The sequence below is a fragment of the Hibiscus syriacus genome, unplaced genomic scaffold (assembly GCF_006381635.1).
Source record: "Hibiscus syriacus cultivar Baekdansim isolate YM2019G1 unplaced genomic scaffold, ASM638163v2 tig00111772_pilon, whole genome shotgun sequence".
Classification (NCBI taxonomy): domain Eukaryota; kingdom Viridiplantae; phylum Streptophyta; class Magnoliopsida; order Malvales; family Malvaceae; genus Hibiscus; species Hibiscus syriacus.
The window spans coordinates 1-25,666 of NW_024063173.1; the positions used below are offsets into that span (position 1 = coordinate 1).

At 32.8% G+C, this 25,666-nt stretch overlaps 3 protein-coding genes, 1 non-coding gene and 2 pseudogenes across 4 annotated transcripts; 2 read left to right on the top strand and 4 right to left on the bottom strand.

Moving 5' to 3' along the window:
• The first annotated feature begins 2,341 nt into the window (after positions 1–2,341).
• LOC120170116 (transcription factor MYB1-like) lies at positions 2,342–4,845 on the top strand. Its single transcript, XM_039178128.1, has 2 exons — positions 2,342–2,723; positions 3,878–4,845. The coding sequence occupies exons 1-2, from the start codon at positions 2,402–2,404 to the stop codon at positions 4,789–4,791; spliced, it is 1,236 nt and encodes a 411-aa protein (XP_039034059.1). The 5' UTR covers positions 2,342–2,401; the 3' UTR covers positions 4,792–4,845.
• Positions 4,846–5,666: 821 nt separating this feature from the next.
• Positions 5,667–7,282, bottom strand: LOC120170128. The gene is made up of 3 exons (XM_039178138.1): positions 6,857–7,282; positions 6,413–6,778; positions 5,667–6,303 (listed from the first exon to the last, which is right to left on the bottom strand). The coding sequence occupies exons 1-3, from the start codon at positions 7,169–7,171 to the stop codon at positions 5,668–5,670; spliced, it is 1,317 nt and encodes a 438-aa protein (XP_039034069.1). The 5' UTR covers positions 7,172–7,282; the 3' UTR covers position 5,667.
• Positions 7,283–14,147: 6,865 nt separating this feature from the next.
• LOC120170052 lies at positions 14,148–18,642 on the bottom strand (annotated as a pseudogene).
• On the top strand, positions 16,304–17,440 carry LOC120170101 (annotated as a pseudogene).
• Positions 17,710–24,992, bottom strand: LOC120170100 (rop guanine nucleotide exchange factor 5-like). Its single transcript, XM_039178118.1, has 9 exons — positions 24,494–24,992; positions 24,268–24,384; positions 24,008–24,162; positions 23,748–23,822; positions 23,381–23,671; positions 22,939–23,295; positions 22,248–22,854; positions 21,328–21,343; positions 17,710–17,721 (listed from the first exon to the last, which is right to left on the bottom strand). Exons 1-7 carry the CDS (start codon positions 24,780–24,782, stop codon positions 22,270–22,272), a joined length of 1,869 nt encoding a protein of 622 aa, XP_039034049.1. The 5' UTR covers positions 24,783–24,992; the 3' UTR covers positions 17,710–17,721; positions 21,328–21,343; positions 22,248–22,269.
• On the bottom strand, positions 21,037–21,108 carry TRNAD-GUC. Its single transcript has one exon. It is a non-coding gene; the product is annotated as a tRNA-Asp (tRNA).
• Positions 24,993–25,666: the final 674 nt, after the last annotated feature.

Here is a 25,666-nt window from a genome sequence, read left to right on the forward strand (position 1 = left end):
TTCATTTTAGGGTCTTTTTATTAATATTTTCAAACATTTTTTTTGGCATAAGGCAGGGAAAAGGAAGAATAAGGTGCAAAAAGGGTTAAAGGATGGTCCCTTGCCAGAGGATACAAAACTTATAACTCCTCATTTAGAGGGCCATATGCCCCTGTGAAATTAGGTATGCAACCGGTTGGTGCCAATAAGATTTTGGTAGAATTGGTAAGGGTTGAGGTATTCAATTTATACTCATATTTTATAGGGCAAACTACATGTGTTTAGTACTTGAACTATTACTTGTGTTCTATTTGATACACAAACTTTATTTTTTTTTCAAAGCCACGCTTAATATTTAGTTTATGTTTCAATTTGATACACTGATGTTAAAAAATTAACAGAACTGCTGACGTGGTATTCTTTTCAATGATGATACGTCATTACCTTTTGGTGATACGTCAACATCACCGTTAAGTTTTTAACAATGGGTACCAAATTGAAACATAAACTAAACGTTGGGTATGGTTTTGGAAAAAAATAAAGTTTAAGTATCAAAATAGAACAAAGGTAATAGTTTAAATACTAAATATGTAGTTTACCCTATTTTATATAAATTATGTGTATATTATTTTCAGGTTTTATTTTAATTTAAATTTCATTATATATGCGTCCCCTCCACATATATTTTGATTATAAAATTTGATAGTATGTTATAACTGTTAGTTTTGGTTCTAGTTTTTTCAGATATATATTACTTGTATTTACATTTTTATTTTATTTTAATTTTCTATATTCTTAATATCAAAATTCGAATCTTTGATATTTGCTTAAGAAATTTAATGTCTTATCTTAAAGTAAAATCGATATGATTATAAGAGTATTTATAAATAACTTGTCTAGTATTGAATTAACTCAAATCACCAACTCGATCGACTAATTAAAATACGAATAGTGAGAAAATAGATCTCCCCAAAGCGTTGGTCCAACCAGATAGTAACATTAGGAAGAAGAGAGAGAATTATTTATTTGATGTATTATTCGAAAAAATATTGATTGAGTCGATGTTAAAAAGTTAATTCAACACCAATTCAGTTAAAAAATTGTTAGAATATCTTATCTTAAAGTAAAATCGATATGATTATAAGAGTACCCCACAAATAATTAATCTAGTATTGAATTAATTCAAATCACCAACTTGATCGACTAATTAAAATCGAATAGTGAGATTTGTAATATTATTTAATAAATTTGTTATATAAAGATAATGTCAGTGAAGACGATCGTACAATAAAATAAGATATTAACATATTACTTGAGAAATCATTAACAATAAAAATTACATTCAAATAATGTGAAATTTATTAATGTAGAAACAATAAAAACACAAGTTATGCAAAGATTTTAAGGCTTAGTCTACTATCTTCTTACTTTAACTCCTATTATTTATTTACTTATTGTGATAATTGTTTGGTTACAATAAAAACTTATATAAAAAGAAATTAACCTAAATCAGATTTTCTATTTTTAAAACGTCTAACAAAATAAAAAACCATCACAAAGTATGTACTATATTATAATAATATTTAAACTAAATTTGAAGAATAAATTGTTAATGCAAATATACAAAATTTAGAAGAAAACGATGAAAATAAATCATTTGTAAAAAGTTATAATTAGAGGATTAGATTAAATAAAATACAAAATTAATGAACTGGATTGAAAAATAACAATAAATTTGTTTTTTTAAAATAAAGATACGTATATATTCTATCGTGGTTAAGGAACATGCTATTTAAATTTGATTAAAAATATAATTAAAATAAAAAAATAAAACTAAACCACAAATTAATCAATTTATTTAACTAAAATTAAACAAACGAAAATACAATTTTAATAATTGTTCTTTTAATTATTCAAAATTAAATCTAATTTGAATCTAATTTATTAATTTAAATACTCAAAATTAAATATATTTCATAATTGAATCGAATGCCTAATATAAAGGGTAAAAACGTAACTGTACAAACATAAGTCTACTTTGTTATACTACATAAGTCGAAAAAGGAAAAACTAAAGGCGGTTTCTTATGCGGTGTGGCCCAACAAATTAACTGAATCTCAAATGCCGAAAATACTCAAAACATCGGTCGATTTTTACAGTAAAAACCATATTACTAAACACACGAAGTTCAAGGGTTAGAACGTCATTGCCTACAAGCAGATTGGCCCCCACTTAAACAGAAGTCAACTTAGTCAAACACGATAGCGATAAAATAACAAACCTCATAATTTCGAAGCGGGAAAAGAAGGGACATAACGGTCATTTTGTAAAAAGAACACAGAAAAATAAGCCCTTTAATAATAATAAAAAAATTGATATATTTTTTGCAGTTGGGCAGGTAGGTAACAATAAACCCCAAAAGATGGAGGATGAAAAGGAGAGCAACCGTCACGACTCGCCGACGGCGGATGGCAGTGGTTACGGAAGTGGCGTCGATGAGTTGGAGCTTATTGCGGGAGAGTCGGAGCTTGGTGGCCGAGATGGAGGTGGTGATGATGGTAATACTAGGGTGAAAGGGCCGTGGTCGCCGGAGGAAGACGCGGTGTTGAGTCGGCTGGTGACGAAATTCGGGGCGAGGAATTGGAGTTTGATCGCGCGAGGAATTCCGGGTCGGTCGGGGAAATCGTGTCGGCTTCGTTGGTGTAACCAGCTTGACCCTTGCCTCAAGCGCAAGCCCTTCACCGGTGATTCTTCTTCTTCTTCTTTTAAATGAGAATTTGGGTGTTTTTCGTTTAAATTGTTTGCTTTTCTAGAATGGGTAGTTGTTTCCTATGTTCCTGTTGGTTGGAATGAGGGAAGTCAAGATAAGGTGTGTCTTTTTTGTTTGTTTGTCTGATTAAGATAGTGAAAAAGACTGTTTTTCTACTTTTTTTTTTACATTTGGATTAATCTTGATTGCTTGATTATGTTTGGTTATTATGCTGCAACTATTGTTTCCTAATGCTCTAAATTTATTTCTCTGTTACATTGTATTGCAAAGGTTGTATCTTTGTTTCTTAGAAGTAAAAGTAAGTTCTAGTCTAGAGTGTGATACCTATCAGTGCTTAGTCGTAATTGGTGTCAAAAGGGAGAACATGATTGTTGTTCTTGTCTTATGTTTGTTGTTTGAAAATCGTTTGTTTTTAACTTCAATTCCTTTCTTTCTCACGAGTAATGTATGTATCGATGGGTGCCATTGGAATGAGTAGAAGCTGAAATGATCCCTCGCACCCATGATGTCGCATAAAAATGTTCAGGTTATGAGGTTAATGTGTGCATTTAAGAGAAGTTTTTTTTTGCTATTATTCCGGATAGCCGAGAGTGGAAACCAAGTCGGAATGCCAGTTCATTTTATTTGTTACTCTATTCTCTTCTGCTTTGTGTACTTAGAAGAATGCATCTTTACCTAGTTGATCTTAGCGCTGAAGTTCTACGGCCTTTCGTAGGTGTAAAGCATCACATAGAGCGAGATATTTAACAGTGGGTTGGGGTTGAGGTTGTTTTTAGAATTTAGGTTGTTTTGCTTGATTGTTGAACTTTAGGGGAACTCTCTGTAACTCCAATGTCGGATTATTGAATCTGTTTTCTTGGCCGAGTCATATATTATGAATGTATGTTGTCGAGGAAGATGTATGAAGTTTTAAATTTTGAACAATCATATGCAATCTTTTGATAGGAGGGTGGTGTCTCTCGTTTTCTTTTTCATTCTTTGTATCATGAAACTTGAGAGTTTCTTTTCGAGGTGAGCCAGAGGTCTCGATTTTGTTTTTCATTGTCCTGCTGAGAAAAGATGCAGGACGAATGAATAATTTCTTATAGGGGAACTCACTGGAAAAATCTATTATATAAACATCTGCAGATGAAGAGGACCGGATTATAATTTCAGCTCATGCGATCCACGGCAACAAATGGGCTTCAATAGCAAAACTCTTGCCGGGTAGAACTGATAATGCAATTAAGAACCATTGGAATTCTACCTTAAGACGCCGATGCATGGAACTGGGTAGGTTTAAACCTGGACCGGCTGATATGATGGAAGATGGCAGCTTTGAGAGAACAAAAGCTTCCTCGGAGGAAACACTGTCAGCTGGAGATATAAACCACTTCAGGCCTCAAGAAGGAAGAGATGTGGTGATGAGCGATAGACTGAACTTCCAAGAAGACAAACCACCAATACAAGAGGATCAAACTGCCGTTGAACCAAAGGACCATCCTACCGTTTGTCGTCCAGTTGCCCATGTTAGTGCATTCAGCCGTTATAATGCTCGTAGCAATTCTAAAACGGAATCTGGAATGACAAATAGGATCCCAATGCAAGGGCCTCTAGCTCAATCATCCAGGCCAGACTGGGGAGTCAGGAAAATCCTAGAAGATCTTCACTGTGAACCCGTAATCCCCTTGCGATGTGGATTCGGTTGCTGCTCAACTCCTTGTGGGAGTCATTCTCGGAGTTCATTGTTTGGGCCAGAGTTCGTCGACTATGAGAAGCCCCCCGTTTTTTCAAGCCACGAACTAATCTCTATAGCAACCGATTTAAACAACATTGCATGGATAAAGAGTGGTCTTGAGAACAATTGCGGTAGGATACCGAGCAATGCAACAGGCCAGAGAATGTCTCAAGGAGCTACTGCATGCATGCAAATAGGGACATCAGACCCCGTGCGCTTCAATGACGGACCAAACAGGTTAACAGGCATGTTGAAGGAAGTTATGCCGACTCAAATGCCTAAACAAGTGTGTACGATGCGATCTGAGTTGGAGGGTTTGAGCTAAAGATTATGATTCTATATAAGAGTGATTATATTGTTAGATTTTTTAAAAATGGTTTCTCATATTGGAGGGTTTAGGGTATAAGATGATATGTTGTTTCAGTTTTTTTTTTTATTATTATGAAAAACTCTATTTGATCTTGTGCCGAAGAGATCATGAATTTTTATGCGATGATCGTTCGTCTTTATCTCTTAATCATATGATTAGAATCATTATTGTCGGTAATGGATTTTCCTTCCAACTACTTAATCTCAGAACTTGCGAGATTTGCTGATCAATCTCTCGGAATGTTGTTGCTGCTGCAGTTGATACTGACACGACCGAGCCATGGAACGAAGCGAATGATTCTGCAGCAGCAGCAATGGCTCCCACTGCCATTCATACTGCAGAAACCCGGAACTTTTGACAAGGCCATCGGGCTTCGAAATTTCCTGCTAGCATGTATGGTTTTCGCCTTTGTAATCTCTTGGCTCTTCCACTTAACTTACCATCTTGACAGAACCAATATCCAAGCTTGCTGTACTCGTTTCGGCTACGATAGTTGAGACGGTGCTCGGTCGTGCCTCTCGATTTATGATCACGTTACATCTTTGCTTTGCCGCGACAGTTAAATCCGTAAGGATGGTGTTTATATTATTAGTATCACAGGGCTTGAACAACAAGCAATGTTACGAACCTCTGTAATATATATTTGCATATTGTATTATTTTTACGACAGTCCTTTTTGTTATTGAATGTGAAAAGGCAAGAAGTCGAGTCTTTCTTTTGGAATTTCCGATTCATTAATAGACTGATTTAGATCAGATATTGCATACAACTACAAAAATGTATAATTTTGTAGTATTAATATTTACAAATTAATATTACGTGGAATCGAATTTAAAACAAATCATCATCATCATCCGAGGAGGATTTATCGTCACATTCATCGATGTCGATGGCAACAACTTTGGAACCGTTAACCCTATTAGATTGATCATGTCTAACTCTGAATGGTAACCTTATGTTGCTCGATACGATCCCGAACCCTTCCTCTTCTTTCTTCAGATCACCGGGAGGCAGAAAGCAATCCATCGACAACCCTTTGATGTTAAAGTCGACTTCTTCTATCGTCCAAACCTCTTCCATCCTCGTCCTCGAATGGCTTTCCGAGTTCTCCCCGAACCGGAACAATGAGACACGGGTCTTGCCGGCGTGTGCAATGTTGACACCATCCACTGTTCTATAGTCTTGGATCGAGGATTCCATGGTTGTTTCCCAAAAGACGCCGTCGGAACCGGGAGATTTTATTCGTAGTAGATGGGAGTCTTCGAGTTGGATTAGGAGGCCTGTTCTTTGACTGAAGCAACCCCAGACAGTGTGACGGATGATCTCTACATTGTTGCTGCTTCTAGCTCTTAGCGTTGAAGGCTCAGCCTCTAGTTTTAGGATGAAACAGTCATCGTCTTCTATCGTCTTTTCGCCGATACAAATCGAGTTTGTGAACAAATTTGCTGTCGATCTCGGATCAAGTCCCTGGCAAGTTAAATAAAAGGGTTGTTAGTTTGTCAAGGTCATCGCATCCATACTTGGAAATTTAATTATTTTTAAGAAATAAATCATGATGTAACATGCGATTGCTTACCTGTAGGAAACGCCTGAGAGGCCTAGGGGGACCTCTAGAAGCATGAGAATGGTGCCATGGTGTCTGCCTCCAAGCCACTTTTCCATCACTGCCGGCGCTGATTTTGCATCCGGAAACCACCAGTTCCAGACACCAGAGCTCCGGCCGTTTCTGCCATAAAACGAAACCACCTACCTCTCCGCCACCGTGCCTCAAGTTCCTCACTTTAACGATCTTGTTGTTCACACTGCCTTCTCCGGCACTGAACTCCGAAGCCGCCATTCTCACTTTCCCCATCGCATACATACTGTCGATCGCACCCAATGCCTTCTCCCCGCCGACCGCCGCAATGTACTGCTTCACTATGTATTTCGCCATCGAAAATTCCTGTAATAAACAATCCCAAATTCGTAAGCACAACGGCATCATGATTCGGTAACAATAAAGTTCAAAATTTTGACTTACAATCGGGTGATCCTTGATATTTTTGGTGATGGAATGGTCATCGTTGTTAGGGTTTATAGGGAGAGGAATCAACGGAGCGCCGATGACACCAAGCAGGAGCTGAATCTCGGTGTTCCTCCCCCCGAAAACAGCCACCATGGAATGTCTTTGGTCGGGGTTCTGCTTCATGTTCATCCATGATTTCATGTTCTGCCATGAACGGTGATGATGATGATGAGTCGTCTTGTTTGGAACAAACATTTCTTCCGGGATTGGTACTTCGAGGACAGTGTCCAACCCATCTGGGATGTCATAATTTGGACAAAGTTTCCTCATCAAATCAAAGGTTTTCCTTTTTTTCTGGCACTGAAAGAGAGGAGATTTGGTGTGGTGGAAGTGAAAGAAGAGAGTATAGTGAAGAAGAGAGGATTGGGGGAGAGATAAACAAGAGAGGAGAGGAGAGCTGGTGAGGAATGAACATCAACGACTGACCAGTCGGCCCCTTTGTAACGTGGTACGCTTTTGTCTCTGTCGTGTTTGCACGCCTTGTCTCTCTCTTCCTCTGTTTCAAACGTATATATATATATATTGCATATATACTTTGTCAAATCTTGGTTAATCAAATACTGATCTATATTGTCTTGTCGTTTTTGGTTTCTAACTCCAACCCTATATTAAGCAATTAAACTTAAGGGTAAGTTATACATATGACCACTTAATTATGAAGGGATTTTGATTTAATTTGATTATCGATCTTTTAATTTTATAGATCAGACCACCTATTAATATAAATGATTAAAATTAAGTCACATACTTTTAACATCTGATGGAGGAGGTGACGTGATAGTTAATAAAATTATTATAATTATACATTTAATCCTTATTGCTTATACATTTAGTCCTTATTACTTATGTATTGTATCAATTTGGTCTTGATTTTAAATAATTCCATCTGATTGGAGGAATAAATTTATTGAATTAATTTAAATTAGGACCAAATTGATAGAATGTACAAATAATAAGGATTGAATGTATAATTATACTAATTTTGTTAATTGTCACGTCCGTCGAATATTGTCAGCAAGTGGCTCAATTGTCATCATTTAAATTAATAAGTGACCTGATTGAAAAATTGAAAGATTGATGTTCAAATTGAAATCTCTCTATAGTTAAGTGGGTTATAGGTGTAATTTACCCTAAACTTAACTAGAAATAAAAATAATTTGAATTCGAAATAATTAAAATTTAAAGGTATAATATCAAAATACACTCTTTAATGTTTGCTAAAATAGTCACATATTCTTTTTTAAAGCATTTTAACTCACAATATTTTATTTCGGATAAAATATCACTAGTTTGATGAAAACCATTAATTGACTAATGGTCTTATACTTAAAGTGATGATGTGACATATATCACATCATCATCTATATAAACATGATAGATGTCATGTCATTACTTGTATACATGTGACATGTAACACGTCGTCACTTTATACATATTATATGAATCGATTTAATAATTTAGTCTTTTATTTAAATATTGGGTAAATTACAAATTTGGTAACTAAATTTGTCTCTCTTCTATTTCACTTACAGTATTTTAAATCTTTTCAATTTCCTCACTGAACTTAATACATTGATTTTTTTTCACACAGTCGTTAAATAGTTAACGACATTAAAATGGACTGTTATATAGATGCAAAACGACGTCGTTTTGGTGAATTTTTTTTTGAAACGATATCGTTTTTAACTCCGTTAACCATTTAATGGCGGAGTGATCAAAATAGGAGAGAGAGTAAAGTTCAGTGACCAGAAAATTTCAATGTAATAAGTTTAGTGAGAAAATTAAAAAAAATTAAAGTTTAGTAAACAAAATAGGAGAGAAAGTTCAGTGATGAAATTTGTAATTTACCCTTAAATGTTTAAATTATTTTCTGTTATCTAAACTAATCTATTTTTCAATGTTTACTTAATACCGTTGTACTAAACCAATAAGGAAATGAAAACCTTTATTCAAGCTTTCATAAAACCTGGAGGTGACATTCACATTGGAGTACATAAAACAAGGGTTTGGTCCATTAATTTATTGCATTAATTAATTTTTAAGATTATGTGAACAATGGGAAAACATGACAATTTAAAGTAACCGATTATAGGGGAAAAAATGGATTTAATTGTGTTATTTTCTCCTAAAAGGAACTTCTTTTCAAAGATTGAAACTTGAAAATGAAAGCCTGGCAGATTAAGATATATAGAGCTCAACAATTTTTCAGTTAAGAGGGTCCTACAATATTTATTTTAATAGATAACTATTATTAATTATCAATCTGTTATTTCTTTTTTATCATTAAGTTACTTTTATAAATAAATTCATTAATATTTTTTTAAATCATCAATCATTAAAATGACGACGTTGATATAATTTTTTTTATTTTTTATATAATTTTTCTATCCTAGTCAACATTTACATATCTTATCATTTTTAATTATATTTTTAATTTTTATAAAAATATTCATATATATTGACATCCCATTATCTACCATCTTTCTCTCCTAAAATTTCTCCAAAAAGTTATTCACTTTTTGACAGCTACTCACCACCCAATTATTGGATCATTTTGTTTGCCATAAAAATCAAATAGTTAGGTTCACAATAATCCCTTATATATATGCATTTAACCTATAATAAAACATTAAGAAAATTACTATATTCAAGGTTATAATAAACTTAAAATGCAGTTGAAAAGTAGTGGATGTTTTAATTTAACTAAGTCTTTCATTTTTTTTAATGAAAATTATAGATTTTTTTAATTAATTACTGATATTCGATTTATAGACCGACTAATCCATATCAAATATTACAAAGATAAATACGATCCTCCTAACCCAATTTGCTTCATTCACAAACTGAGATTATTTATCTCATTTTAATAGATCTGAGATTATTTATTTCATTTTAATAGATATTTGCAATAACTCCGGTCATAATTGAATTGTAATAAAGTCAATCTTGATTGTAGGGTCATTATTCATTCTTATCACTAATTGTAGACAATTGTGTTTACTCATATTTTTTTTATTAATATAAATAATACACCATTTAAAATTCAGTTGTATCGGTATAATTTACCAACTTTTTATTATCAAATCGAAATTAAAATCTTATGATCAAATTAATTCCGGAATAGGAGGCGTTGCAGCATTTAACAACAGCAAATCTTAAGCAAAAGTTAGAGATTAATTGGATAAGAACAAAATTTTCAATTTATTTTATGAATAAAATATAATTAACACCTTTAATCACCATTGGAAAAGTAAAGCTTAAACATGGGTTTATGTCATAACATGCGCCCGACATCTTGATTGATGGTTTTTTTTTTCTAAGATATATTGGTTCTGGTTGGGGAACAATCCATATATTGTATCTTGACACGTGCATTGCTACATTTTATTAATTATTATTATTATTGTTTAGATTTTAAATTTGGAAAAAAATATTAATAGGGGCTCAAGAGAATGAACCTTGTCTCCCTTCAAATCAAATCATGTAATGCACGTTCATTGAACATGTTTAATTGATATTTTAAAAAATAATTATTTATAATTTGGATTTGATTTTTATTGCATGGCTGTGGGTTTGTTTTATTACAAAGATTCTTAATATTGAGAAAAATATTTTTAATGTCTGAGTTTGATGTAATAAGACATTCTTTGTCCTGGATTGTGTGACCTACATTATTGATCTTTGTTAGATCTTTTATAAAATTATTTTTGGATTTTACTCATGTAATAAATAATTAAGGAAACCATTATTTGTTTGTTCTTATTCTTCAATTAGTTGATCTCATATTTTTCGTTTAAATTTTATTGTAAATAAAGGTAAAAAATATATCGGTTTTGAAATTTTATTTTTATTTTGAGATATTTAAGTCGAGTTTTTCAACTTTTGAGTAGACTAAACTTTTAGTTCAGATTTTAAATCAAGTTTAAATTTATTAAGTTTGAATAATCCAAAAATTAAAAATTAAAATAATGTTGTTTTGGTCTTTAGTAGGTATAAGTATTTGATTGAATCGAGTCAAGTCTAGTAAAAGTTTCAAGTTAGTAGAGTTGAAGAATCTTATTTTAGGATTTAAACTTCATTTAAGTTTCAAGTCTAGCAATGTTATTTAATAAATCAAATGTCATCTAAAATAATAAAATATATTTATAATTTTATTTTTAAAAAATTAGATACTTTGTGAATAAAATATTGATGAGAGTATAAATGAATCAACAATTGATAGGAAGAAAGAGTTTAAAAATCATAGTAAAAAGTTAAATTGAATAAAATACAAAGTTGAGGGACTAATTTGCAATTTTTTATTAAAAATAGAAATTAAAGTTGCATAGATATTCTCTAGTGGTAGAGAAGCAAGTTATTTAAATTTGGTCAAATATAGACTTAAAATGAAAGAAGAATTATGAGTGAGTATTCGATCGGGTTTAACTGAATCGGGTTAAAAGATTTTGAGTTAATCAGTCATACTTTATTATTCAAACTTTATATGATTTTTTTCTAGTCAAATCAAATGTATGAAATTCGAGTTCAATATAGTTAATTTTTCGAATAGAATCGAGTTTTGCTCACCCTTAGTCTTTAGTCAAGTAAATTTGATTGTTTTGTTATTTAGTCTCTGTTTTTCTTGTTTCTTCAATTTCTCCTTCATTTTAATTCTATTTTGACTAAATCGAAACCATATACTCCTTAATCACCATAGAATATCTATGTAACTTCAATTGTTTTTTTTTTCACAACATATTTTATACATTTGCAATTTATTCATTCAACTTTATATTTTATTCAAATTGATCATCCAACTGAAATTATTTGCAAAAAAATTTCCTCCTATTAATTCATTGACTTCTTTGTACTTCCATCAATACTTTGTCATCAATATATTTTTTTATAAAAAAATTAACATTATAAATATATTATATAACTTTAAAGGATATTTGATTTATTGAATAACATTACAAATCTTACTTATACTTGGGAAAAATATTATTAATATGAGTATATCATATTATTAGAAAGTGTCTTTTTAATTAAAATCAATTAGTATTGTGACATTATAAATAATTACATTTAAATTTCATAAACTCAATTAAAAATATAAATAAACCTTGAATGATAAAATAATAGTTATAAACTTCACTAATTCAAATTTTTTCCATCTAATAAAAATAAATTTAGTTATAAATAAGATTTTTTCTATTGAAATCGAATTTGATATGAATGAATTTTTTTATTTAATTTATTTAGGTGAAGTAAATAGAATTTTCATTGGTGTTATTTTTAAATAAATTAATATGAAAATTGTTGGATGTAATGATGATCTTAAATTTCCTCAATCTTTGAAGTACTTATGTCAAATGAATTTAGCGTAGGAAACAAGTGATTATCCACAACTTCCTTTTGGGTTTTATAAACTAGGGAAAATTCTGATTATTGTCCTTATACTATTTTCTATTTAGTATTTAGCCCTTACTTTTTTAATTTAACATAATTTAATCCCTCCACCATTATTGTGTTATATGAGTTAATCCAAATAGCTACTGCCGTTAAATATTTGTTAAACCTATCTATTGTATTGATATCAAAGAAAATCGAATAAGACTATCAATATTAATTAAATTGTAAATTCAATAAAAAGACAAATTTCAATAACTTTAGAACCACTTGATCTGCCTCTTTGTAGGGTTAAGGTAGGTAATTAAACTGAGTTTGAACGAATAAATTTGTGTTCATGTTTGTTTGTTTATTTTTAAAAGTGTTCATGTTGGGTTCATGTTCATTTAAATATTTTAGTATCATATTCGTGTTTATTTATTTATTTTTGAAGGTGTCAGTGTTCGTTCGTGAACATGTTCATTTAATATTCGCGGACATGTTCATTTAATGTTCGTGAACATATTTGTTTAACGTTTGTTTAATATTTACAAGGCAGAAATGATGAAATTACACCATTGGTCCTTAAAAGTTTATTAGGCTTCATAGTTTAAAGTTCGCCTTATGTTCAATTTAGTCTCTATCTTCATTAATATTTTAAATTTTTTAAAATAAAAGGGAAATGAAAACCGAGTAAATGAGCTTATTTGTGAAAATAAATGAATTGAACACACCTATGTTCATGTTCGTTCGTTTATTAAATGAACATAAATTTTTTATTAATACTAATTTATTTAACTTAATAAACTAATATATCTAAACGTTATACGAATGATTCATGAACAATTCACCGAACGCTCTGTTTATTTAAGCGTTAGGTTAAGTGAGAGACAAAAGGCATAAAATCACTCACAATCTAGCCACAATACTGAGAAATCAAGTCTTGAAAAAAAAATTATACATTCATGATGCAGTATATTTATTTTTGGAACATAATGATAATAATATTATTATAGAAATGCAATCCCACATGTAAGGTATAATAATGCCAAAATAACATTGTATTTTTTTCAGATAGAAAATAAATGGCATCCAATGAATTATTAAGGAAAAAATAATTATTTCCAAAAGAAAAATAAATTTTCGGAACAATCGATAATGTTTGATTTGTTTTATTGGGATTTGATTTGGAATTAAGTGAAACAAATCATCAGCGAAAATCACGGCATGTTCATAGCATAGATTGAGACAAAAACATTAATTTGACAATAATATCATAGGATCATGTCAAAACTTAAATACATGTTTTAGATTTTTTTTTAAAAACAATTTTTATTTAAGGGAGGGAAATGAAAATTTTGATTAAGCAAGAAAGAAAATGTCAACGGAAAACTTTTAAACACTTGATCTATAAATTGTTGACCATATATTTGATGTTTTTGTTGTAATAATAATAATAATAATAATTTGATAACTAATACAATAACACGTCTCGTCCCCCTCTCTTATACAAAATATTCACACAACTTTTTTTATTTCAAATAAAACATAATCAAAGCACTAATCTTCGTAAAGCATTATGAACAAGTATTATTAGGCTAAATATCAACACTAAAAAAGTAATATTTTCTCGCAAAGGCTTAGCATGTCGAAGTCCTAAAGCATTGTAAAACACCTGAGGCACTTCTCAATTCTCTAACAGATTTGGCAATAACAACCTTAAAAATATGTTCTTCGTTATAATTAGACTTTGTTCCGCCTACTCCTATTTACTTATTGAAAGAGGCCTCCATTTTTGAAAACATCCATAATGCTTTATTTGTCTTCTCATCTTTTCTCCACGTAACCTGTTTGAAAACAAATTTGGGTTCAACATTTTTTAGCCAAGAAGCATAACTCTATCTTGATTTCTGAACCAGTTGTTAGATATGGTAACATCAAGGAGATCATCTTGGCATTCGTACAATGTGTTGTGATCAATCCACACTTTCCTTGCAAGTGACCAATCTTATAACACCTCCATCCATTTGACCTAGTGAGATCACCATTGAGCCTAGACCCATCCATTTGACCTAGTGAGATCACCATTGAGCCTAGACCCATCACAATGCTAGGTGGATGTGACATGTAATGGTGATTTATTCTTTCTAGTTTGAGTAGAGAGTTACAATCGGTAGATTTCAATCGATGGAAGTTAAAAGATAACAAAATTATAAATTATCTATGTCATCATGTTATTCAGATTTAAAGTGTACAAAAAAGAGTTTGGGAAGAAATAACTCCCTTTTAAGTTTCGGACGAGGATTTTATAGTGATCTTTAGTTTTGGTTAGAAATTTTATATAGTTATCCTTAATGATGGTATCAGATGTAGGATTATGATGGTTATTCATAGATTAGTCAAATGAATAGATCTAACTACCAATAAATCAAGTTCGAAGGTTCTATTAGTTTATGATTATAATTTGGGGTTTATGTGATGTGATTTAGAGTTCAATTGTTGATATTTGAAGTTTGTGTGATGCAATTTAGAATTTAGGGGTTGCAATTTGGGATCTAGGTAATACAACTTAAGGTCAGAGTGTTGTGATTTGGAATCTAGGGATTGTGATTTGGGTGTTGTGATTTGTTATTTGGGTTCAAGGTCTAGATTTAGAATCTAAGGGCTGTGATTTAGAGTAATTGATTTAGGGTCTAAGGTTTGAGGTGTGATTTGAGGGTTTTGATTTTATTTTTATTCTAATCATATGTGATAATAATAATAATAAAATATGACATCTCATTAAAAATATATTAGTTAATATGTTGAATTAATATAAACGATAGCAATTCAAAAGTTTAATTATTAATTTAAAAGTTTTAAATTACATTAACCAAAATAAATGTAAAAATATATTTAAGTGATGAACCATAGTTTATTGTATAAACAATAAATTATATTTGAAAGTATAATCAAATTTACCAATATATTAAAATTATTGAATCATGGTTTTTTCTTGGTTACACAGGAAAAATGTAATTAGGTAAGGGGTGACTCCACCATTCTAGTGCTAGGACATACATAAGACACAATTGAGATTTACATAGGAATTTACAGATTATCTACCAATAATGATGATGATAGGATTCAAACTTGACCTTACAAGATCAAATTCTTAAATCTTAACACTTGTACCAACATTCGTTTGGTTGAATCTTGAAATTTTGATTATTTACATAAATTTTAGAAAAAAATGATTCGTAAGAAATTAATTAAGTATAATTTGAGCACTATAATATTTATATTAGTATTAATATGTAACTCTTACATATCAATCTTAATTTTAAATTTTAATCATAGTAAATTACCTCTAATAATATTAAATAACATACAATTATTAGTTATTATATATATTATATTCACAATCCAAAGGTTTTCAACTTAGATGACATATTCTTTTAAAAAATCCAATAATTTTCCACTTAGATGACATATTCTTTGATTTTTTTTAAAAAAATTATATAACGTGTGCTTATATTTTATTGTTTATTTTAGTCTTGGAACTTCTCAAAATTTTTTTAAAATGTGTTTATTGAGAACGTTACTTTACAAAGTTTGGATATACATTAGAAAGTAATGATTAAAATATCAAAGAAAAAATTATATCAACACAAAATTATTTTTTGTTATGTAATCTTATTCATTCGATTACATGTCTATATACATTATTCGTCTATTTTAATTTTATATTTATTTTACATCGTTCGATTGAATAATAATATGTGTTATTATTATTTTATCATTCGGATTTACATTTTCCTAACACGCGTCGTGCATCAGACCCAACTTATCCATTTCATAATCAGCTTTGATTTCACTTGTCATTGTATATATATATATATATATATTTTAAATAATAATAAGGTTGTGATGTATTAATCAAATCTTAGATGTAGATCCTAGAAAAGATCGTGTATACTATTTTAATAAGGAGGCCTCTGTATGTATACAAATATTTGAACAAAAGTAATGTCCAAAGAGAAAGCAAAGAGTCAAAAGAGATGGAAGAAGATGATAAAGGAACAGTCTGTGTGACCGGAGGCACTGGCTTCATAGCTTCATTTCTGATCAAGAGGCTTCTTCATGAGGGTTACTCGGTCCGTACCACTGTTCGGTCCGATCCAGGGAACGAAAGAGACCTTAGTTTCCTAACCACTCTGCCGGGTGCAGCCGAAAGACTCGAAATCTTTAGCGCGGACCTTAATGATCTGGAAAGTTTTGATGCAGCCATCGAGGGATGCAAGGGAGTCTTCCATCTAGCTACTCCTATCAACTTCGATGTGAGCGAGGAAGTGTTTATCGAGAGGGCAGTAAACGGAACGCTAGGCATATTGAAGGCATGCTTAAGATCGGGGACCGTGAGGAGACTCGTCTATACTTCTAGTCCGGCCGCGGTTGTAGAACGGACGTGACGTTGAGACGATGGATGAGAGTTTCTGGACCGACATCGGTTTCGCTAGAGGGATACAAAACCGGGACCAACGTTGTTACATCATGTCCAAGACTTTACCGGAAAAGGAAGCTCTTGAATTCGGGGCACGACATGGACTGGATGTGGTGACAGTGATTCCTAGTCTCGTTGTTGGTCCTTTCATATGCCCCAAACTCCCTGCCTCGGTGCAGACAACATTGGCTCTCATCTTAGGGCTTCAAGATCAATATCCTTACATTCTAAATGTATCGATGGTGCACGTCGACGACATAGCGAGGGCACATATTTTCTTGCTCGAATATCCTGATGCGAAAGGGAGATACAATTGTTCTGCCTACACGATGAGTCTTCAAAAGATGTATGAATTTCTTCGTGCCAAGTACCCCGAGTTCCCGATGCCAACACCAGAGTGAGTGAACCCTCTTTTGTGAGTAATACAAATGTTTCTTTTTATAAGATAGCGTGTCACGATAGTGCACGTGTCATATTTTGAGTAATTGACGATTTTTCTAAACGAATTTTGACAGGTCCATAGCAGAGATCAAAGGTGAGAGATGTCCTGTTTTGTCATCAAAGAAACTGCTGGATGCAGGCTTCGAATTCAATTATGGGGTTGATGAAATGTTTGACGATTCAATTAAGTGCTGCAAGGAGAAAGGTTATCTCTAAGTTCAAACTATTGAAAGAATGAGCTTCCTGTGAAGCTTTCAGAGTTCAGATCAGATGTATAATATTATTATCAATGTTGTATCAGACAATAAATTATATGCAAAAGCTGTATACGGATTTCTTAATATATTAAAATTCTTGAATGGTATGGTTTTGATTATCCAATCAATTAGCGGTTCATAGGAAAATCAGCTTCAACATGAATCCCCCCAATTACAATGGAAATGAAACTAAGAACAAGTCTTTGGTCAGCTGCAGCAACCTACATTGCCTACTATCTCGTAGATCCGGCTGCACGTAAATTTGTCAAAATCTGGTGGATATGTCAATGATCACGTCATATAATCTGTCAATAATCATGTTAAGGTGAACTTACTAATGATCACGTTAAAGTACTGATCCTATTACCGGTAAATGACATGAACTTATCAAAATTAGATGGATGTGCCAGTGATCATGTCAGGTGAATATGTATGTGATCATGTAGTAGTAAATAATGTTGACTTATAAAAATCAGATAGACTTATTAGTAATCATGTCAAAGTGTTGTGATTTCACGTGACAAAATCAGGTAGATTTATCAATATTCATATCAAAATGTTATAATTGTTTGGAATAGAGGTAAACAAAATAAAATATTAAAAAAATATTTAATTAAAAATATATATATATATATATATATCAATTATATATGTCGATCGTATACATGTCATATCCATGACGAACTCTGCAATGTAGTTAAAATAGAAGTCAGATAGTTGTTGTAAATTAAACGATGGAGCTAAGCCATTTTTACCTTGGCATTCTTTGATTGCAGTGGTGGATCCGTACTCCGTGAATGATTATATCGGTCGCCTTATACACCACAAGACAACTGACGCCGGTTATGTGGATGTCGACACCACGGCCATCGATAGCGGTAAACTGCTTGAGAGAAGTGATCTTCGGAGTATGATTTGCATGTTTTTTAAAGTGATCCATACTTTGCCTTTGATCATTGTAGTCCCATAACGAAGGGTTCCTTGTTTAGGATTTAAAGGGTCAACGGAAGGATCAATGACCTTATATTTTATGACATCCTTACCAATTTTGTTGGTCATTTTACCGATGAAACCAACATAACATTTGACCAATTGTTGTGGTTGACTCCACCAAAGAGGGTTCTTTCTCCAACATTTATCGATCACATTCATTTTAGTCAGAATAGCATCAGAACTAGCCATTTGAAAGACCATAAAAAAAAGGTCATCGCAATGCACCACAGTAACATTGTAGCCATTGTTGAATTCCTTTTTTTTAATTTTTATTGGATAATTAGATTTTATTACCCATGAAGGCAGAGAACTGCTTACAAAACAATCCAATCTTAGGATACAAGAATAGGGGAACCTATATACAACAAAATTGAACTATACCCCATTGGGTACATAGTAGTAAATTTGTGCTATCATTTCTGTTAACATTCCTATTGCTTAAAACAATTCCAACAATCAACTTAAGGATGCTAATAATTTCTTCTTCGCTTTTGCATTTCCCTGTGAAGGTTCTTCGATTTTTTTCCTCCCATATTGTGTAATTAAGAGCACACCAAGAAATTTTCAATATTGAAGAAATCATAGATTTACCTTTCCATTTTGTAGCTGCCCATTCCAGCAAATTGCACCATGGCAAGGGTGGTATGTTCAAGCCTGAAAGTTGGAGAATAGACTTCCAAATTGAAGTTGTCCATGAACAACTGGCAAAAAGATGATCTCGTGTTTCATTTGCTTCAGAACAAAAAATGCAGTCTGTATTAGTAACCAGACCGAAGCGTTACAGTCTGTCCTTAGTGGGGAGCCGATCCAATACAACCATCCAAGAAATCACACTATGTTTCGGAATATGAAAGGGAAACCAAATCAGTTTTTCCCAAGTGACTTTGCTGTCTTTTGGCCGAATACCTTCCCAAATTTCTTTCGTACTAATTGCAGAAGAAGAAACAATCAGCGGTCTAGCCGTGTTTCTCAATTTCAGCATGCGTCTGAAGCACCAGGAAGAATCCATTGGTTCAGGCATAGTCCAAAAATCATTATGTTTGATGATATGTTTATGCGTCCAAGCTACCCACATTGAACCCTCCCCTGCAAGCAGTTTTCGAATCTGTTGAATTAAGCATGCAGAATTCTAGGACTTTATATCCTTGAGGCCAAGTCCTCCTTCGGATTTTGGTTTACAAATTTTTACCCAATTCACTCTAGCTCCAGCAGCAGGTGAATCAGAACCCTTCCAAAAAAATCTCGAACATAATTGCTCGATTTTCTTGATAATGGATTGGGGTAAGACAAGTTGCCTACACCAATAGTTAGCAACGCTAAATAAGACCGTCTTAATAAGCTCAATCTGACCTGCATAACTCATCTTTTTCCTAGACCACTGATGAAGTCTATTTTTGATGTTGTCGGGAAGGGCTTGACAGTCCTTTTTTTTAATCTTGTGTAGATTGTTGATGGATTTATACAAAAAAGATGTCATATATATTTTAGAGTAAAATGGGTGTGATTTAGTTCAATATGGTTATGGAGTTAAAAAAAAGGGTTTGCTATAATGTTATGATTAGAAATAGGGAGGTTTATTGTTGTTGGTTTTACCATATATATAGGCACTAGATGGGCTAAATTTTGTTAGAAACTAACTTCATTCTTGTTGAGAAAAAGTTTGTTCCAAAATAGTTGTTTTAGGTCGAGTCAAATTTAGATTCAATTTCAAAATATTTCTAGCTTCGGACTTGGTATGTCTAAATCCGATTTTGGTCAAGAAGAACAATCAATATGATCTATAGATAGGATTGCCTACGATAAATGTAAAATTTGTCCCCCAAAACTCCATGCTAAAGCTTGTTGAGCTTTAGGCACTTGCAACCCTTCACAAACTCCGTGTACAACCCTGAACGAGTCGTTCTTCACACCGATATTCTTTTGTATCAAAATTTGTAGGGATGAAAATGAATAGAATAAAAATAGGAAGAAACAAGTAATAAATTATTATTTTTATTAAAACCATACACACGTGGATGAAACACGCCATTCAATTATTCATGACGCTTTGATACAAGGGACAATTTCTTACCTGATTCCTCGTATTTTTATTCTATTCATTTTCATTCTTATATGTTTATTATAATTCTAAAGGGTTTATATTTTATAATTTAATCCAAAATTATCGAGAGTTGATGATAATTTCACTTAAAGTCGTCGGCAACTGATGATATCTCCCCCAAATAAAAAAAATGAATCTAAATTAGTACAAAATCGTCGTCTATAATAATACCCTTACTTGTACAAGTTACTAGATCTGTCGTAAGAAAATTCTAACCAAGAATTTTACCATCTGCAACGTTATGTTCCTATGGATTAATTTTACCATCTGCAACTCTTGAACTACAACTCATTTCCCAGTTCATGTGTCAATTCAAATACAGACTCCAGCAATTCACCGAGCACGACCCACAGTTCCGAAAGGGAGAAGATCTTTGACTGTGTTATGGCGCTTTTATTTTCCCGGAAAATATGAAGAAAACAAAAGAAAAAGTTGCGTTAGGGAGACGAATTTTTTCTGGTTGATTCAAACATAAAAAAAAATTAAAAATAAGCGCCGTTGCCGGGGATCGAACCCGGGTCACCCGCGTGACAGGCGGGTATACTCACCACTATACTACAACGACCCAGATGTCACCGGAATTATCTTTTTTATTATAATACTTTAAATAAAATCATACAAGAAGAGTAAAATCATATTTGGACTTAATTTTTTGAATTGTTGATGCAGTATCTGAAAGGGTTAATTTACCTTTTGACCCTGACTTTAGCTCTGATCTGTAATCTGCGTCTTCACTTTGTCTTTGAGCTGTAATTTGACCCAACTTTCTAGGGTGTAATTTGACCTTAATTATTTTTTTTAAATTTTAAAATAATGATTACATTTTTTATTACTAAATTAAAAAGTATATTAATATTTATATTTCAAATTTAAATTTAATACATATTTTTTTTATGGTCTATGTTGAGATTATAATTGTTCCTCCCAATAATAGTCATTGAGGTTCAAATTTAGGTCATCTCCTTAGGAATTTAATGTGTCTTACTAATACACTCAACAGTTAGAAAGGTTAAAGAATTGAATTCTGACGTTACGAAAGAGAAAATTGAGTTAAGAGGGTCGTCCAATAATAAGCTTTTGTAATATCCAATCCAGATTAATAGTCAATAGATCAAATATTAATGGTATTCTAAAAACATACTTTTATACATTCAAATATTTAATCAATGATAAGTTTGTATTTAAAAAGTTAGAGACTGAATTACAAATCAAAACTAAAGTTGGGGGCCAAATTATAGCTCAAAGCCAAATTAGAGGTCAAATTACAAAAAAAGTTTAGGGACCAAAGAGACATTAACCCTATTTGAAAAGAAGATAAATAACATCTCATGTTATCCGAATGCCCTCTAATTTTATAATCTCTTATGAAAAACATCTCTTGGTTCAATTACACTTAACATTAGCACACAACACTCAATTAGTCAATATCATATACATATGGTTTAATACACACTTTGGCCCCTAAAGTATACATTTTCACTACTTTGGTATCTAAAGTATTAAACCTATACGAAACAATCCCAATATCGCAACACAAATGGTACAATCACCGGTACGAACTACTCTGATTAACACCCCATGAAAAAACGTAGGGTGTTTTGTTCGAATTAACTTACAAGAATGAATAACACAACCAAATACATATATATATATATATAAATATAACTCATACACATGATCTTCCTACAACCAGTAGTTCACTGTCATCTTCTCATAAAAAATCTACTCAAGTGACGGTATATCGCGGTGGATTTTGTCGCATTTTGGTCCCGTTCTGATATGCCGATGATTGCTTCGATGTAATTTGACGACCTTTTTGATTCCCTGAGTTCTCTGTATTGTTAGTAGAGTTCTTCAGGATTGATGAACTATCTATAGTTGGATTACTGCATATCTTTGGTTTCGAATCGCCTCCAAGATAATTTGTCAAGACCCTCTTCACTCCAAAGCCTCGGCGATGAGGCTTGATGATGATGTTGTTGTTATTGTTGGTTTTGTTGGTGTTGGCGTTGTCGTTGTTCTCCTTGAGGAAAGGAGTTCTTTCTCCCCCTGCAGGGCTGATCAGTGGCACGGTTGAAAAGCTCGGTGTCGAGGTGATAGATGTTTTGTAGGGAGTGTTCAAGACCGGTACCGAATACGGGATGGAAACCTTTTTGTGTGCGATCACACTAACCGTAGGAACCGAAGACAACCTATCCGAATGCTTTGTTAAGTCATCGACATATAACAAATCGTCAATGCGTGCAACGATGTTGTATGCCAGGCTTTCGAGAACTCTCGAATAGCTTTCGAGAATGGACTTTCCGGCGTCCTGCGAGTTCGAAAACAAGGTATAGAATTAAATAACATTCAAAGGTATAACAATGAAGCAGCTTTTGGATTTCGAATTCCGGACCTTGTTGCACTGAATTTTGCTGGTATCCAATGTAGTTTGAGTCAAAGCCGGGAATCGTTGCTTCAAGCAAAGCAATAGACTTTCAGCTCTTTCTGCTAGAAACTCTCTCTTGTCTCCATCAACCATAAGGTCTTTCACCATTTCCCATGATGATTTTGTAGTGGATCGGTTCGGATTAATGGAGGGCTTCGAATGAGATCTTCGATGCCACACATAAATTGCGGCTTCGATGCGGTTCGCAATCTCGAGAGCAACATGTTCCGATGATAGATCAAGGAAATCGAGCAGACACTCAGCTGAGAACTGATCCGAAGTAATGTACCTATAAATTAGATCTCCTAGAGAAGCTCTACCATTCTGCAGCAACATTTCGAGAGAGATCAAACACAGTTCATGAACATAAAACAAGACAAGACATCGGATTAGGTCGGAATTGTCGGACCTTCGGAAGTGTGTCCAAGTACGAATCCGGAACTTCCATTTCCGATAGAGTGATGCTGTTGATAGCCATAGCAGCTTTCAGTATTTGACTGGTGCACTCCCTAGTGTGGTTCAATTGCTTTCTCGAATTATCACTGAGACCACCAGCAGGCACACGGGGCACAGGTAGCCACCACTTCTCCTCCTGGCGTTGCAGCGTTTGCCGAAAGGAGGCAGAACCGTCGGCCTCCGGGGCTACAATCCCTTGATCAACATACCAAAACTCAGTGCTTTTGAAACTATCTAGTACATCCTGCACCAGCAAAAGCCAGCTTATATATTAAGAAACATAAATTTTCCCCCCAAAATCAACGATTGTATTTTCTTACCAGAAGCATGTTATCGAGTTTTCGAAGCGCCGCGAGATTAATGAAAAGATCTGATCTAGGCCTGCAAGTCATCACCTATGGAAAATCACAGAATAAACAGTTAAAAATACAAGAAACTTCAAATTGGTTGCCATTCTGATTGTTGAGTTTCATAGCTTGAAACAGCAAACCACCCCAATTTATCACCATCCAAAAGATTAAAAGATATTTTCCCCCCATGTTTTTTTCAACAAACAAACAGCATTATAGATGAAAATTACCTCAATCTTGCTTCCATCTGGAAAATTTTGCCAAGAAGGTATGAACTCAACTATGTGGTCACTAACACAAACAAGCCACTCCATCTCTCTTTTCCACATGGATTTCTTCTCTTCAGAAATAGGCTCCAATCTCCATAATTGCCCAAAAATAGTAGCTACATATAGTATTTTCCAAATTTAAGTTCACAGATAAACAAACAATAATTAAATTTGAACCCAAAAAATACATATTTTCATAAAGAAAGAGAGAGAGAATATACCACAAAGATTGGTAATGGCATTTGAAATAGCCAAAGCTGTGCAAACCCCTTTGCCTGAACCTGACATATCTTCACCAAGCAACAACTTTGCAAACCTTTCCTTCATCAAATCAATCTCTAAAAAACCCACCAAAAAAAAAAAAGAATTATACAAGAAAATTCAAACTTTTGGTGTAAGAAACCAAAAGTCAAACATTTTTAAGACAAAAAAAGCAACATCACTAACCATTAATCTTTGAACCCAGTTTTTTGAACTTGTCATCTTCATTACAAACTTCATCTTCCTCTCCATCTCCATTAGAGACATCCTTTGACACTGAAGGAGTAGCAGTGATAGCTCTCCTTATAGGCCAGCCTAAAAGAGGAGGTGAACCTGAAGCAGACCCTTTTTTCCCAGAACTTGATCCACTTGAATTACTACTACTCTCTTTAGACTCACCACCATTGCAGCTACTCAACTCGGTTGCACTCCCTGACTCAGTCCAACCATCTTTCTTCTTCAACAATGGCTCCATATTTCAAAAGGGTGCTAACTTAACTAACTACCCTTTGTTTCTTATCACTAAAAACATACACAAAAACAAAGGATTGGAATTTAATGGATGAGTCTTTGAGGTACAAAGAGAATACATTTGGTGAGGAGGGAGGGTGGGAGAGTTAAAAGATTTGATTTTTAAACTGATGGAGAGATGGAGAGATGAAGAGATGGTCACGTGCCATGGGATAACGTCTCTCTTTGAAATTTTTTAAAAAACGAAAAAAAAATGGGTTTTTTGATCGTTTGATTTGTCTTTTTGAAACTTTTTTTTAGAGAAAAAAAAAGGCTTTCGCTTTCAGTTCTGTGAGTAGAGAATACGTTCAAAATAATCAATCGATAAAATCAGAAGAGGTGGGTCAGTGCAGCAGTACGCTGTCGTTTCGTCAGCAAGTGGGACTTTTTAGACCTAATCTCAACTTGCGGGTTTATCCGCCCTAGTTATGTAGGGTTAATTCTCTCAACGTCTCAAAATATTGTTCAAATTCTAAATTGATTTATAAATTTTATAATGTTCTAATTAAATTTTTAAAATATTATATTATATTATATTAATTGGTAAAAATCATGAAATAGTTTTGTTAAAAAATTAGGGAAATATTATTGTTTAGAATTTATTTAGGGTTTTGTGTAGTTTATATAGTAACTGGAAAAATTACTAACAACTGAGGATGACTGTGATAAAGTTGTTGTTGGTAACTTGACTAACTTCCGATGAGTTTGCTCTAATTCTTTTTTGGCAATTCTGTGACTAAATTATAAAACATGAAAGTACAAGAATTTAATAAAAAAAAGTTAGCAATTGACCCTTTAAGCGAAATAATGAGTTTAAGGAAACTAATCATATTATTGTTTAGGCCAAAT

What these genes read in the sequence shown, in the direction of transcription:
- LOC120170116 (XM_039178128.1), top strand. Translation starts at nt 2,402, where the DNA reads ATGGAGGATGAAAAGGAGAGCAACCGTCACGACTCGCCGACGGCGGAT. An exon ending in CAAGCGCAAGCCCTTCACCG is followed by an intron (nt 2,724 to 3,877) that starts GTGATTCTTCTT and finishes AAACATCTGCAG; the next exon opens with ATGAAGAGGACCGGATTATA.
- LOC120170128 (XM_039178138.1), bottom strand. Translation starts at nt 7,171, where the DNA reads ATGAGGAAACTTTGTCCAAATTATGACATCCCAGATGGGTTGGACACT. An exon ending in ATATCAAGGATCACCCGATT is followed by an intron (nt 6,779 to 6,856) that starts GTAAGTCAAAAT and finishes TGTTTATTACAG; the next exon opens with GAATTTTCGATGGCGAAATA. An exon ending in CTCTCAGGCGTTTCCTACAG is followed by an intron (nt 6,304 to 6,412) that starts GTAAGCAATCGC and finishes TTAACTTGCCAG; the next exon opens with GGACTTGATCCGAGATCGAC.
- LOC120170100 (XM_039178118.1), bottom strand. Translation starts at nt 24,782, where the DNA reads ATGGAGCCATTGTTGAAGAAGAAAGATGGTTGGACTGAGTCAGGGAGT. An exon ending in TGCCATTACCAATCTTTGTG is followed by an intron (nt 24,163 to 24,267) that starts GTATATTCTCTC and finishes TACTATATGTAG; the next exon opens with CTACTATTTTTGGGCAATTA. An exon ending in GCAAAATTCAGTGCAACAAG is followed by an intron (nt 22,855 to 22,938) that starts GTCCGGAATTCG and finishes TCGAACTCGCAG; the next exon opens with GACGCCGGAAAGTCCATTCT.